This window comes from Hoplias malabaricus, chromosome 12, assembly GCF_029633855.1.
Source record: "Hoplias malabaricus isolate fHopMal1 chromosome 12, fHopMal1.hap1, whole genome shotgun sequence".
Classification (NCBI taxonomy): domain Eukaryota; kingdom Metazoa; phylum Chordata; class Actinopteri; order Characiformes; family Erythrinidae; genus Hoplias; species Hoplias malabaricus.
Genome location: NC_089811.1, coordinates 15,831,328 through 15,847,831, shown reverse-complemented (window position 1 = coordinate 15,847,831; position 16,504 = coordinate 15,831,328). Strand labels below are relative to the sequence as shown.

Genomic DNA, 16,504 nt, shown 5'->3' with positions numbered 1-16,504 from the left:
GCATGTGTCAACTGCAACAGTAGTAGTCTTTCCTCACAGTTTTAAAATACGTTTTTTACCAAACCTGAGACGATAACACTAAGCAAATTAATTATTTAAATACTGGTCCTCAGACACTACTGGACTTTCCTACTTTTATGAGGAATAACAAAATAGCAGTATTACACTGAGCAGGATAATTTCTGGCAGGTTATATATAGCAGATGTCCTGATACTATGTTTTCTGTATAACTGAAGTGTAAGGGCTGTTTGAGAATTAGGGGCATTTTTTAACCCCAACTCCCAAAGAGTAAAGGCTTTATTAAATTAATTATATACAAAACCCCCATCACGTCTTAAGAGAAAACATTTCCATGTGGAAAAATGACTCACGGGCTGTAACTGTTGCATATGGCCACAAAGGGCTGGTGTGTTTGGTTATGTTGGGAAAGACACGTTTGAAGTTTTGCATTAGTCAGATGTGTGTGTGTGTGTGGGGTGGGGGGGTTGAAGATTATAAGCACTGCAGATGTTGGAGATTTTAAGCACTGCAGAAGGTTTTTTTTTTTTTTTTTTTTTAAACTGAAATAATATGTAGTTTCCTGCTTTAGACAAAGGCTACATAAATGGGTCACACATTTTCTTTACCTTTGTCATGTATTAATTGGACCTGTTGAATGGGATTACTTTTGAAAACCTTTTTTCCTTTAGACTTTTCAGTTTATACATTTATAATTACCTGTTGCTAGGTCTTCCAGCTGCTCAGGCTTAAGTAAGTTTTGCACACAGAATATAGAGGGTTGTGCAGTGATCTGCAGTCTGTATTTAGTCTTAATGTACTGGATATGGTACAGTTATACATTATGTTCTGGACCTTGGCTTTGGAAAATTTTCTTTAATTGGACCTTAATACATTTTAATTAATTACCCATGCTCTAAATTATTAAACATTAATATTTAACAATCTTCTCAAAAGATTATGCCTAAATAACCCACTGCATTTGGCATCATTTTGCAAGTCTTCATACATTTATAATTACCTGTTGCTAGGTCCTCCAGCTGTTCAGGTTTAAGTAAGTTTTGCACACAGAATACAGAATATGTTGTGCAGTGAGCTGCAGTCTGTATTTGGTCTGACAAGTTGTTAGCGAATAAAACGTTGATATAATAAATTATCCTATAGATAAGCATGTTTAGAGCCACCTATTTCTAAAATAAACTGAAGAACGCTCAAACAAATGGGACCATTGGTTTATACTGTGTTGAGGGATATCCTGACACAACATTCTGCATAATGAACACTGACATATTTATAAATCAAAACTTAATACATTGGTTCTTTTATTAGGATTGATTATTTCACAAGATTTCCTAAATTTTATTGCAACATCATTCATTTTAAGGCTTGTTAATAATGTTGCAGGGGCAATTAGTGTCTCAGTCACACAGCTCCAAGGACCTGGAAGTTGTGGGTTCAAGTCCCACTCCGGGTGACTGTCTGTGAGGAGTGTGGTGTGTTCTCCCTGTGTCTGCATGGGTTTCCTCTGGGTGCTCTGGTTTCCTCCCACGCTCCAAAAACACACGTTGGTAGGTGGATTGGAGACTCAAAAGTGTCCATAGGTGTGTGAGTGAATTTGTGTCTCTCACCCTGCAAAGAACTGGCGCCTCCTCCAGGGTGTATTCCCGCCTTGCGCCCAATGATTCAGGGTAGGCTCTGGACCCACCGTGACTCTGAACTGGATAAAGTTTGGGGTGTTTTCCCTGTGTCCAAATGGGTTTCCTCCCATCGTCCAAAAACATGTTTGTAGGTGGATTGGCTACTTAAGTGTCCATAGGGGTGTGTGTGTGTCTCACCATGCGAAGGACTGGTGCCCTCTCCAGGGTGTGTTCCCGCCTTGTGCTCAGGGATTCCTAATAGGCTCCGGACCCATGAACTGGATAAGCGGTTTCAGACAATGAAGGAATGGATGAATATTGTAGCAAACAATAATTTTTTTAATTTTTGTAAACAGAAATGTTTCTCTAAATTTAAAGTAGAAGAACAAAAGTGAAGAAATAGTAAGCCATGGTGAAAAAGAAAAACAATTGAGACAACATACATAAATAAGATTATAGACATCCAGTGTTCTTTGTTAACATATATTGACGTTTAACCACTTTCAGTATAAACACTGGGATTGGAAAATTGTGTTAGTAATGACATTTTATATAGCACTGTAATCAGTGGTGATGTTCTGCCTAATTTTGCTGTCTATCTGAGCTATTGCTTCACCATAACAGCATGGTTATATTTTTTTTACAACCACTGTATCCCTTTACTGAATGCACGCAAAGTCGTCTCAAGACTTTTTGCAAAAAAACCCAAAAACAATAAAATGTATCCATTTGAACATTAAATATCTTGTCTTTTCAGTGTACTCAATTGAATATAGGTGGAAAGGATTTGCGTATCATCATATTCCGATTTTATTCATGTTTTACAAAACTTCATGTTATGTGTGTGTGTGTGTATGTATGTATGTATGTATGTATACACACTCTTTAAATTCATTATTATATACTTATTTCTTCGCTCTTTTACCCCCTTTTGTTGTTGATAAACATTACAAAGTATTTACTATTACAAACCGGATTCCAAAAAAGTTGGGACACTAAACAAGTTGTGAATAAAAACTGAATGCAATGACGTGGAGATGGCAAATGTCAATATTTTATTCGTAATAGTACATGGATGACAGATCAAAAGTTTAATCTGAGTAAATGTAACAATTTAAAGGAAAAATATGTTGATTCAAAATTTCACAGTGTCAACAAATCCCAAAAAAGTTGGGACAAGTAGCAATAAGTGGCTGAAAAAAGGAAATTGAGCATATAAAGAACAGCTGGAAGACCAGTTAACACTAATTAGGTCAATTGACAACAGGATTGGGTAAAAAAAAAAAACTTCTCAGAGTGTCAGTGTCTCTCTGAAGCCAAGATGGTAAGAGGATCACCAATTCCACCATTGTTGCGCAGAAAGAGAGTGCAGCAATACCAGAAAGGTGTTACCGAACGTAAAATAGCATATCATAAAAAAAAATAGCATAAAATGTTTATCATGGAAATGGGATGTAATATTTTACAGTAAAACTGTTAATTGTTCACCGTAAACAGGTTTATAAATATAGCTGTTAATTTTACAGCATATTACTGTAAACAGGTTCACAATTATTTTTTAATTTACAGCAATTTTCCATAAACAAACAACAGTTTTAAACTGTTGAAAATTACAGTTGCCAGAAAAGATACCATAATATTTTTTACATTGTCACCATTTTTTAACGGTGAAGTTCTGGCAACCACAGCTACCAGTATATTACAGTAAATTTAACAGATTTTTTTTTTACAGTGTGTACCATCTACGTTCATGCCTTGAGGAATTAGCGCATTGCTGTCCTTCTCGGAATCCCAACTGTTCAAATAATACTAATTAAAAGAATGTTTTACCTCCTATAGCAACCACCATAAAACAATCTAATTATCTGGGAAAACACTGGACTATGATGTGTTTTGATAAAATGTGAAAACTGCTTGCCGAACGTATGTGTGTTCACGCTTACAGCCGTTATCTTGGTAAACGTACCACCATTACAGAGACCCACCCATGATGGAAAAACTTTATGCTCAGAGTTTAACCTGCAAATTACACGTTTTGCATTCAGATGTAACCATGCCCTAGATGAGCAGTTTGGTGGATGGAATTAATTGATAACTTAATTATGACTCTAAAATCAGAATTTGTACAGAGCAAAAGTTAAGCTGGGCACAGCATTATTAAAAATAATAATAAGGTATATACCCCCTAGAGCTCTATATGTACAAACACATGGTCAATGTTCACTCAATAACAAAAATATCTTTTATTATTTGGCTACTTACCAGGTTTTCCAAGGAACTTTAGCTGGGTCTTGAAGAGTGAAGTTGGTAGATGTGGCGCAGAAAAGATTTCTCAGGAGGAAAGTCCTTTGCGCTGGCTTTGTATTTCACGTCATGATGTTTAGCATAACTTATTCAATTTTATTTTATTTTATAAACTTATTTAAGTTTTTGAATAAAAATTGATTTGGAATAGCTAAGAACTGTAGTTCTTGAAACGAATAAATATATTTAAATTTTCTCACATATTTTGATAGAAATATATAAAAATATTAGGATTATTTTAGATATATTATTTGTTAGTCAACAGCTCATTTATTTCTGTGAAATAAGGTTAAAAAATACATTTATATTTAAGATTAAATTTCTGTTAGATTTTTTTACATTGATTTTTGTATGTCCAACCTAAAAAATGACTTGTGACATTTTGAGATATTTTTAGGTAATATATCTATTTATTATTGTTATATTTACAAAGCTTCTGGATTACTTTTTAGAGTGCAGATAAGATGCAGTCAGCAGTCTTCCCCATGATTGTGTAGCATACTGAACCAGACTAAGGGACCATATTAGAGTCTTAGGAAACTTTGCAGGTGTTTTGTGTTGATTATTAAAATTTTCATTGGCTGTAAGACATAAAAGAAATAAACACTTGAAATAGATCACATGGCTTGTAATGAATCTATATAATATGAGTTTCAACTTTTGAATTGGATTACTGAAATAAATTACTTTTTGATAATATTCTAATTTATTGTGATGCACGGTATGGCTTAAATAATTTTCACATCAACTTTTCTGGAAATGGGGTTTTGTAATATAGTGATTCTAATCAACGTTAAAAACATGAGACATCCCACTGCAATTGAATACACTGCACTTCAAACACTGGAACATGATTGAAGGAGGATAATCTCACTACACTATTATGTGGTAAGACTTTACTATCTCCCTGAAATTATTCTCACAATTTTCCATATTATCCTGTAGCTTTGGTCAGGCATTGGGAGAAATAAACAATCATTGCATAAAGGCAGCATAACAGATAGTGTCACTGCTTTATTTAATTCCACTGCTTCATTTTCTAGTGCAGAGGGCCCTTATGTCTATTAACCTCTGTACCTGGAACTGGGCTCACATGCAGCTGTTATACAGCATATCACTATACACAGAATATCTTGAAAAATGAGACCGCTTTGAAAATTGAATAAGCACTTTATAGCTTTTTATATATAACTTAGCATTAATATAATTATTTGTGCTTTTCCTTGTAAATATAAACAGACATTACTTATATATGTAGAGAAACTTGGACATTACATTTAATTATGTTTACTTCTAATAAAACATCCATTAACTACTGAAAATCTTTAAAAAAATAATAATAATACCTCAATTCCAAATATTGTACCCATTTAATAATATACATTTTTAGGCAGAATGTGTCATATGAGAACTAGGGCTTCCAGTCAAATTTCTCAAATTACCTTCAGCATTTCAGTGAACTATAATCCTTACTCCTTGTGCTCTAACCTTGCCGTAGTGGAGAGGCTTACGTGCTTCAAACACCCTAAGAGCTATGCCTTTGGCTCCTAGCAGGTCCAACCTTACCAGATTGGTTTTAAGCGAGTAGCCAAAGACACCTTACTGGTCCTCCAGGTTGGGTGTGTAAAAAAAAAAAAAAAAAAAAAAAAAAAAAAATACCATTACAGAATCTACAAAAGGCCCATAGGAGTTCTCCAACACTCTAAGAAGATTGGCAGTATGACCACCACTGATGAAAGACGAAAGGAAATCAGAGTTGTAACTGGGGGGACTACCTGTGCTAAACACTAAGATCCACCTTGGAGTATGGAAGTATGGAGCACAAGTCCTCAGTGAAATGAAGGGATACCACCTGGACATCCTGGGGATTAATGAAAGTCACTGGAAGAGCTCTGGACGCCGAGCTCTTGTAGCAGAGTCAGGTATAATTAATTATTATTTAAATAATATTTTTTTTAAATTCATTTTGTTAAGCCCCATGGTTGGGAGCTATAAATAATATGTAGTGTCGTTACCTGTCAAGTTTCAGTTTGGACAGGGAGGCCATCATGTTGGGTGGCATTACATATAGTGGAATTAGCTAGAATTAATTATTATTAATTAATTATGCTCATTGGTCTGCTGAAATGTTCTTGGCTCCAAAATTGAATCTGAGAAGAAAATGATAATTCCGTACAAGAAAAGTGCACACACAAACAAATAACAAATGACTGGTTTTATCACACAACTGGTTTATTAAATGTAATACCAAATAATGAACATATAATGAAATAGAATACAGTAATACATGAGGGAGGAGGGAGATTAATATATGAGGGAATTTCTCTATGATAACTACCCTAAATTCTAAAAAGACTACAGTTTATCCCAGCAAAGCATTTAGCACCAATCTCCTAAGCTATGAAAAAATTAACCAGTGGCCGTACATGTCCCTGGAGAGGAGTGGAGATGTCTTGCAGACGGACATGCAGGGCTTGCTGGAGCCCCTTTCAGACACTCCTCTTCTTCCATTGGGCATTTGGTCAGAGACACAGCCTTAGACACGGTGACCACTCTGTCAAAGCAGGTGGCATTCTAAGGGGGATGTGGGGATTCTCCGTTGAAGGATCTGCTTCCTTGTGTGAGCCACAGGCACGTTTGTCTGTACTGGACCGCAGACAGGGGCCTGATGAAGGTCGTTCTTGAGTGTCACTGAGCTAAACTACAGTTTCCTAATTTGCTAATATGAATATAGAAATAAAACTTAGGTTGAAAAAATTTTCTATTGCCTTGAGGCATTGGCCTCCTTTGACTCCATTCCAAAATGGGAGTCCAAGTTTCCCAAGGGAAACTTCTCTTGTTCCTGTATTTGCCCATTTCTGTTCTCTTGCTTCTCTGTACTGTTCTCAGCTCAGAACAGCATTGCTTAGAAACCCTCCAAACTCACTCTCTAACTCTAAGAGAAAAAAAATTCATGACTAAGGCTTCTTGTCTGATTTCTTCTTTCTTTTGTCTGCCTAAGACTGAACTGCTTCTTTTTGAATTCTATCTGAAAACTGACTGAAAATTAAGCGCAACTGGATAAAACTAGGCGTCATTGGTCCTCAGGGATTGAGGAAGGTTTATCTTTTGCCTTATTCTAATGCTGATTTAATTTTCTTTAGACTAGAACCTCCCTTAAGTCTTTAGGAGACTTCCAGTTGAATGAGTGTCCAAGATTTCAGGTCATAAAGTGTCATTTTACAATTTCTGGTACAGAGTTTTAGGTATCAAAATTCATCTGGACTCCAATTCTGGGGGAAGGGAGTGAAAAGAGTGACTGAGAGTGAAGAGAGTTCACTGATAGTGACCAGGCTAAATTTCTGCAGATTTAGTCCCCCCCAAAAAATATTATTAGGAATTGAAGCACATTTATCTCACTACACTCTACAAGATGGATCCATCATTTGACAGAGAAAGTCAAAATCTTGCTGGAGTGGGAACCAATGACTGAAAGCCTGATCAGAGTGTGCCTCAACTCCAAGTTCTGCAAACTCACCATCTTGCAGTGCTGTGCACCAACAAATGAGGCTGAGGAGGAGGACAAAGAGGATTGGTATGAATAGTTCCAAATGACTGTCTCCAAGGCATCCCAACATGACATGCTTCGGATATCTGGTGACATGAATGCCAAAGTGGGAACCGATGACTCCAACTATGGGCAATGGGCACACTTGGGCATGTCACAAGAAACAACAATGACAAATGCCTTGTTAATTTCTGCTTGAACAACAGCCTTGTCATTGGTGGAACTATATTTCCACACAAGAAAGTCAACAAGCTCACATGGAAGTCACCTGATGGAAGAACCATCAACCAAATTGACCACATCAGGTCAATTAATGGAAAGTGGCTCAGGTCATTGCAGAATGTGAGAGCATCTCAAGGTGCAGATACCTACAGTGACCACTACCTGCTCGTTGCCACCATCAAGCTCAAGCTGAAGAGGTGTGTGCCATAAGGCCAACGGCACAATATCCTGGATATTGCAAAGCTCCATTATCCAAAGAAAAGCAAATAATTTGTATTGGAACTGAGGAAACTTTTTAGCACAGTAGATTCTACCTCTGCAACAGATCCAAAGATCCAGGAGCCAAAGAATGGATATCCGCTAACACCTGAAAATTGAGGAGAGGAATATATTATTAGTTAATATTATTATTAACCATTAAAAAAAAAAAAAATCAAGCCTCAAATTCCAATGACTCATTAAAATGCCAAGCTGTCCTATAAAAACAAGGACAAAGGCATGAGAAGTGCAAGGAGAGACAAGAGGACATTTGCAGAAAGCCTGACAAAGGATATATAAGACTCTGTGGAAACCACACAAGCCAGAGCACCAACATTAGGGAGAGGAATGGCAATATTTGCTCATTAGAATGTGAGCAAGCAGCCATATGTGTCCAACAATTCCTGGAAGTGCTCAACAACCCTGAACCAGAACAACCTGCCAACATTGTAACAACAGACTGGATATCAACATCAGCCCCACAGACATTTCTGAGGTTAAAACTGCCATCCTATCCTTAAAGTGTGGCAAGGCATGTGGCCTAGGGTTGCACCATCTCTCCCATCCTCTTCCTACTTGCAATAGACTGGATCACAACCAACACAATAGCAGACAAACCCACAGACATCCAATGTACCCTGTCCTCTTAGTTGAAAGACCTTGACTTTGCAGATGACCGACTTTGCTCTCCTTTCAACAAATCACTCTAACTTGCAATCGAAAACTGACAGGCTCAACAGATATGCCAAACAGGTCGAACTTAATATCAACTCCAAATGACGATGTACAAAACTCCCACAGCACCCATCCAGGTGAATGGAGCACCACTCGAGTTTGGGGGGAACTACCTTGTGAACTCCCTTGGCAGCTTTATCAGCAAGGACAGCACCGTCCATTAAGATTTTAGAGCAAGGCTGGGAAAGGCTCAGGGTGCCTTTTCCCAATTCTCCCAACTGTCGTCCTGTATGGTTCAGTGTTAGCGTGTGGTCAATACATGAGGAGACTTGAGGTTTTCCACAACAGATGCCTCAGACGAATCTGACAGACCTTTTGGCCCAACAAATATCAAACATCTAACCAACAACTATACAAGAAAATACAGTCAAAGCATCACCAAGGACATTACATTAAGATGCTCAAGATGGTTTAGACATGTGTTAATGCAAAACCACAAGAGTTGCATTAAGATGGACACCACCTGGAAAAAGAAAACCTGGAAGACCCAAAAACACGTGGTACAGGAGCTTCAAAAGATAAACCTGTCGTGGAGAGAAGCAAAATATGCTGCCAAGGACCACATGCGATGGAGAGAGCTCATTGAACCCTTATGAAGACGAGTATGTAAGTAATAATCCCTAACCAGTCACAATTTGCTGGCTGTTTAATAGTATCTAAAAATATACTACAATTACAATTACAATTTTTTTTTTTAAACTTGGTTCTTGTTATGTTAACGCATGATTTTAAATGTTATATGCATGATTTCAAATATATTTCACATTTACAAGCAGAGGTTTAGAAGCTTATGGTATGATTTCATGTTTTTTTATTGATTTGTAATTTAATATATGTAGTCATCTTATTGTTGCAAAATGCAACATATACATGAACAGTTCTGGCTAGTAAACAAAGCTGTCCAAAATGCAGTATGAGTTTTAAATTTCGAGGTGGGCTAATGTCAATTTTCTGAATATTGTTTAATTGCAAGGAATAGTTGACATTTCTGACACGTGCTAAATCCATAAACATTATATTTAAATGAATCAACATGGGGGCGGCATGGTGGTGCAATCACACAGCTCCAGGGACCTGCAGGTTGTGGGTTCAATTCCCGCTCCAGGTGAATGTCTGTGAGGAGTTTGGTGTGTTCTCCCCATGGCGCGCATAGGCTCTGGACCCACCGTGACCCTGAACTGGATAAGTGGTTACAAATGAATGAATGAACATGAATACTGTCCAATTACTATGTCACTACATTTTACAGAAATATTCAACTTTACTTAGCTTTGCATGTAATACTTTTTGCAAGTCCATTTCCAAAGAAAAGTGTTGTACACAAATATTTCACTGCAAATATTTTTTGGCAAGTATTCTTAATGAAGTTTAAATCAAAGAACTCGTTTTTTTTTCTTTTCTTTCTTTTTTTTTTGATCACATTCTTGGGTCACATTGTTTTATTACATTAGAAACATTATTTATTAATCTGTGTGCCATTTTATCTTTGGTAACTAATGAAATTGCAAATGCCCATGATAAAATGAAATACATATTTTTAATTTCATTATATATTATTATAAGATTTAAATACATTGTTTTTCTATGCAAGGTTTCCTTATTCAATAGACAATCCTCATTTTCTAAGACATTCTAAGACAAAAACCTAATCATAATAGTAATAATATCATCATCATTGCTTACATTATATATACTATGATTATATTAGTACACGTAAGTATAACAGCAGACTTATGTAATGTATAGGGTCTTTTTTTGTCAATAATTTGTAGGTAGATTGACCAGAGAACTATAGGTCCCCCCTTGTGAGCCTTGGTCCCTCCCAAGCTCTGAGTGATTTTTCCTTGCCACTGTCGTCCCTGGTTTGCTCACCTGGGGGTTTTACATTTCATGTTAAAACTTTGTCTTTACTGGAATTCTGTGAAGGTGCTCTGTGACAACACCAGTTGTAAAAAGTGCTATACAAATAAAATGTATATGATTTGATTTGATTTGTGTTTTCTTAAGCTGTAAAAACAGAGAAAAACAGCGCTGGGAAAAATGGCTATATATGTAATACATGTTACAGTATAAAATCTATCCCATTGTTTGCTGGTAAGTTTACAATGAACATCTCAGAGGGAGCCCCATCCAAATTCACACCAAATGCATCTTGATATGTAATGACTTCTGTTGCCATAGCAGCAGACTTGAATAAAGCATAAAGAAATGTCTTCTTGGGTGCCCTTTTAATATCCTATGTGATTTGTGCTGGTTTAGTTACCAGAGCTGTGAAAGCCATGGGAGCTTTTAGAGGCGAAACTGTAGATTGTATATTTTGATTGCCTCAAGAAGAAGACATCAAATTTCCCCATCTCCCCACCCCAATACAACTACAGTCTGACCAAATGTAGTTAATATTTATTATTATTTTCTATTTTTCCATTGTTGTGAAAATATACATATGTTGGTGCAGAGGACAAGCAGTGTCTAAACCAAAAAATCCATGACATATAACTTAAAAAGTTTATACTGCTTATAAAACAACATCTGCACCTCAGTTTTTTGGTCAGTGATCTCCAGGGTCATAAAAGGACATACCATGCAGAATGAGTCATAGCTTTGGTTCTCAATGGCCCTGTTCAACATAAATTTTAGAACACATTTGTTCCACAGTTCTTAAACAGGACAGGAAATAATGGCAAAACGTAATGGCAAAAAGCACTCACATCCATTCTGAGTTAAGCTGGTACAAAGTTTTCTAAACCCTTGCAGTTATTTAAGGAGGAGAGTGAGTTGTAGGACGGACAAGTTATTCCATTACACCTTAGTGGTAAAAAAAACACATAAAGACACAATAAGCCAATGTTTAATATAAAGACTAATTTATTAAAGTTTTTCCATTGCCTAATTGGAACACAATTTTTGTAAAAATCTCAGTACCCCAACATACATAATATATAATAGTCCATAATAGTTTATGTACTAAGAGCCAAATAATTACTCCCTGATGTTTATACCATTTAATTACCTGGAAAATTAGCCTGCAGTTGACTCTCAACAACATTGGTAGAATGATAAACTATAAAATATTGGCTATAATTATGAGTAAGTTTAGAATTTGGATTGAGGGTGTAGGGATTGAATTTAAGATATTTATTTGACTGTAAACATTTATAAATTGTCTGCAGTGGATTATCCACTGTGTTACCATGCATTTTAATGAGCATGTCTAGGTTTTCAGCCAGTCCTTTCAGAAATTCATTTCCTTTAAAGAAATTTGAGATTTTAACTATGCCAAATTCAGTTAGATGTGTAAACATCTGTGTGGATCCCTTAAATGAAAACATCTTGACTTTTTTGTGTGTGAGTGCAGTCCTAACATGTAACCAAAGCAAGCAAAAAAAAAAAGATTCTTACAAAAAAAGCAGTGGAAGCATAATAAGGGCATCTGGAGTGCCTCTGTGAATTCAATTTACTATATGGTCTGAACATCCTGTTCTAAAACAAAACAGATATTTTGATATGCTTTCATCATATTCATAAATTGCTTTTTCAACAAAACTGCAATCATCTTAGGAGAACAAAAAGAATACATATAAAAACAATCTCTATTGTCCTAGAATTTTTCTATTTAGACACAGAAATGTACCCTGGAAAAATAAAAAAGGACAAAAAAAAAACCCAATAACAAAAAATGAAATTACGTAGCACCAATATGAAAATATCATGCAGCAATCTATTTGGCATTTTTATTCATTTTCAATTTTTATTTATTTATTTATTTTTGTGTAAAAGTATCACTATAAAGGTTTTTGTTTGGATGAATCCAGTGCAGGCATTTTGACTTCTGTTGCTTTTTTCCTCTGAACAGCGGTGAATATGGAATCTTCATCAGTGTACTTCTAAGTTTTCATTGCAACAATGACAGGTGCTTGTATAATTTGGGCTGTGAAAAAAAAAAGTCATACAACAATGTAGGTAAACTTAAAAAAATACATTTAAAAGTCATGTTTTCATGGAAATATAATATTTGTGATACAAAAATCAGTGGAAACAAAATTAAACTCTAAAGCTAGTATTAGTATTTAGTAGTTTTAGCATTAAAATACAAATACAAAAAAAAATGTATTTGTAGTTCATGGTCCCACGTTATACGTGTCACTAATAACTATGTAGTTACACATGAACAACATATGCAACAACAATGTAACTACTGATTAATTAGTACTAGTTACAGATGAATTACACTAGTAAAGCTTTTGCAATTACATATGTGTATCAACTTCTGAAAACTTCATTATTTTTGGCAGTTCAGGCAAAGAACATTTCTTCAATGGTCAGAACCACAAAAGAGTAGATATAATTTGGATAATTCTCAGTGCTGTAGTGACAATGACGTGTTGGTGGCGAGTCAGTGTGTGTTGTGCCGGTACAAGTGAATCAGACAGTTCTTCTGGAGCTTAAAAAAAATTCTATACAAGCTGCAATTTTTGGGATTTGTTAGATTTGTTTAAAAAGTGTTTTTTAAAAGCAAAAAACAAGTAAATTCTTCAAATTAGCAATTAAATGTTTTATTCTAGGTTTCTGTATTGTATCTCACCTCCTTTTCCACATTCTGTCTCACACGTCTCTTGTGTGTCGAAACGGTTAAGGTTGCCACCGCAGCCGCCATACCAAAAACGGGTGCAGCTATTACTGATGGAGTCAAAATACCATTTCAATACAAACTTGACGCAAGTGCCTTCCTCTTTGGGCAGCTTACATATGTTCACACCTTCAAATTAAGAACATTGTATTAGTGACTTTAATAAGAAACCCAAAACATTTCAGCACCTTTAAGACATTGAACATTACAAAATGACTTTAAATGGAAATGAAATTGAGTTATACAGCAAGTATATTGTACACTACAAGTATTTTGAAATCTACACCTTCAATGGCTGTAGATAACACACAACTATATGGAGGTACAAAAACTATGGTATATGTTAGACACTAAAATGGTGACATATAAAGAGTTTGCTGAGAAAATTGTTAGTACTTTTTAAGACTCAGTTCCTTTCTTTTCAGACTTACCTGGAGCAGAATGGACCTTGGTCTTGTCTGCACTGTGCAATGACTGAGGCTCCAGCACTATGGGGGTCAGAAAAACATGTAATCAAGTAGTGTTAATAATTTTCTTTCATTAAAACACAACAAGCGTTTATTCGTAAGGCAATATAAACATGGATATGAATACTTACAAAAATACACTGCATGTGAGCCATGCTTATAAAGCATCATGAAAAAGTACATTACAACACATGATATTGTCAGTGAAAATGAAACCATGTCCTAGCCTGTGCAATCATATACATGCTAAGTCATGCCATATTATTTTAGGACCAGAATTTCTGCAGTCCAACCACTTGTCTGCTTCGATTTGTACTCATTGATTAAGTTAATAAGCAAAGATAATACAACCCCAATTCCAATGAAGTTGAGACGTTGGGTAAAAAGCATAAATAATAACAGAATATGATGATTTGCAAATCCTTTTCAACCTATTTGAACCTATATTTGAATATGCTACAAAGACAAGATATTTAATGTTCAAACGGATAAACTTTACTATTATTTTTTGCAAATATTCACTCATTTTGAATTATAGGCCCGCAACACATTCCAAAAAAAGTTGGGACAGGGGAAGGTTTACCACTGTGTTACATCACCTTTCTTTTTTAACAACACTCAGTAAATGTTGGGCCTGAGGACACTAATTGTTGAAGCTTTGTAGGTGAAATTCTTTCCCATTCTTGCTTGATGTACAATTTCAGGTGACAATCCAGGGTCTCTTTGTCATGTTTTTCGCTTCATAAGGCGTCAAACATTTTCAATGGGAGACAGGTCTGGGCTGCAGACAGGCCAGTCTAGTACCTGAACACTTACTATGAAGCCACGCTGTTGTAACATGTGCAGAATGTGGCTTGGCATTGTCTTGCTGAAATAAGCAGGGATGTCTTTGAAAAAGGTGTTGCTTAGATGGTAGCATATGTTTTGTTTTAGCATTTCTCAACTTTCCCAGCCTTTTGTTGCCCCTGTCCCAACTATTTTGGAATGTGTTGCAAGCCTCAAATTCAAAATGAGTGAATATTTGCAAAAAAAAAAACAAAAAAAAAAACTTTGTCTCTTTGAACGTATAATGTAGTACCTTCAATTGAATATAGGTTGAAAAGGATTTGCAAATCATCATATTCTGTTTTTTTATGTTTTACATAACATCCCAACTGGGAATTTGGGTTGTATAATAATAATAATAATAATAATGATAACAATAATAAAACATAATAATAACCTTTTATTAAGCAGTCTCTTGAGCAAGAGATACTTTTGTTGGTGATTGTTTTTACTCTCTGAATAGTTATATATATATATTATTATATAGTACCCAGAGTACTATATAATAGGTTATATCAGGATATCAGAAAAACAAATACGAATAAAAAATAAAACATAGACACACTAAGTGGCAATAAAACAGTATCATACATTCCATATTATTCTACATTTGAGGGAATTAAATGGAAGTTTGTAGGCCAAAAGTGAATAAATAAATAAAAATAAAAAAACCCAGGTCCAAAAAACACCTACCTGTATTCATGCATTGCCTGAGGCACTCTGTCTCTGTCTCAAACCTATTTTCATTTCCTCCACAACCTCCATACCAGAACTGGGTACAGAATCCATTCTTTTTGTCAAAGTACCACTTAGCCTCATATTCTTTGCATTGTAGTCCAGTGTGAAAGTCATGTGAGCATGGGTCTGCAAATTCATTTACCAGAACATGCAAAACAGAAATTGATGAGATTTATGAGAAAGTGAGAAAGTTAGTGATGTCAGCTAGTTTACGTAAATGAAGATTAGCATATTATTACAATAAATCTACAAGCATTAGCTTCTTTGTTAGTTTAAAGGCTCTTTGTGAGTTAGGTTTATTTTCCATTAATCATATGCAAACAATGGATGTGATCAGTCAAACTGTATTTTTTAATGATATTTTGAACATTTGTTGCACAGTTATTCAATGAATGAGGAGCATCCTCACCTTACTGTCACTATTATAATTTTAGTTTTATTGACTGTTTGACTGAACTCTGAACTGAATTTTCAAACCTGTGCCAAACATTAATGTCTGTCCATATTAATAAGTTGTTGAGAGACACAAGAAATCTGTGATTACAAGCACTCTATGTTTGGAGAGTAATTCTGAGGCTTAAAAGTGGAACAGCTGTTCTCATGCTCTTACTAATGTACAAGTAATAGAAATTTATGGTATATCAGTATGCTGAACCACTTTCGATGTGCCTTAATCATGCTAATATTGAGAAACAAAATAATAGAGAACAAAATTTTTCAGTCCTGCTGTGAAAGTTAATGAGTATTACATGCAAAGTATTGTTGTTGCTGATAATCTATACTGCATGCATGCTCTGCAGAATAAAGTTTATTGCAATGCATTAGTGGTACCAAAGTGATACTAGACAGGTTAGCATTAATTCAATGGCTAATTAAAAATCCTCTCTAGATGAAGTCAATGTGAAGGGAATGGTAAAGTGTGGTTGGTACGCAGAATATACTGCTCTGGTTTGTTTAAAAAAAAAAACGTTTTCTGTGGGTTCCTATATATAAAAAAACAACAACATTCTAATCACTGTTTTAGTCTTGTGTTTTTAATATATAAATTATTTAGAATATATTTAGGGAGATAATGGGATGTGCTCAGGCAGGTACATAGTAAAAATTCAAGTGCTAATTTAACACCTATAGAGTTAAATTTAACTC

At 35.3% G+C, this 16,504-nt stretch overlaps 1 protein-coding gene across 4 annotated transcripts in view; it reads right to left on the bottom strand.

Annotated features, from left to right (window-relative positions):
- Positions 1 to 11,564: 11,564 nt before the first annotated feature.
- LOC136710469 (collagen alpha-3(VI) chain-like) overlaps positions 11,565 to 16,504 on the bottom strand; it is a 163,977-nt gene continuing 159,037 nt past the window's right edge. For 2 of the 4 annotated variants that reach the window (XM_066685988.1, XM_066685991.1), the window contains 4 exons: positions 15,314 to 15,484; positions 13,760 to 13,816; positions 13,284 to 13,457; positions 11,565 to 12,629 (listed from right to left, as the gene is read on the bottom strand). In XM_066685988.1, coding sequence (XP_066542085.1) covers positions 12,586 to 12,629; positions 13,284 to 13,457; positions 13,760 to 13,816; positions 15,314 to 15,484 — 446 coding nt within the window. In that variant the 3' untranslated portion in view covers positions 11,565 to 12,585. The remainder of the gene's footprint in view (positions 12,630 to 13,283; positions 13,458 to 13,759; positions 13,817 to 15,313; positions 15,485 to 16,504) is intronic. The other 2 variants (XM_066685990.1, XM_066685989.1) reach the window with 1 other exon arrangement.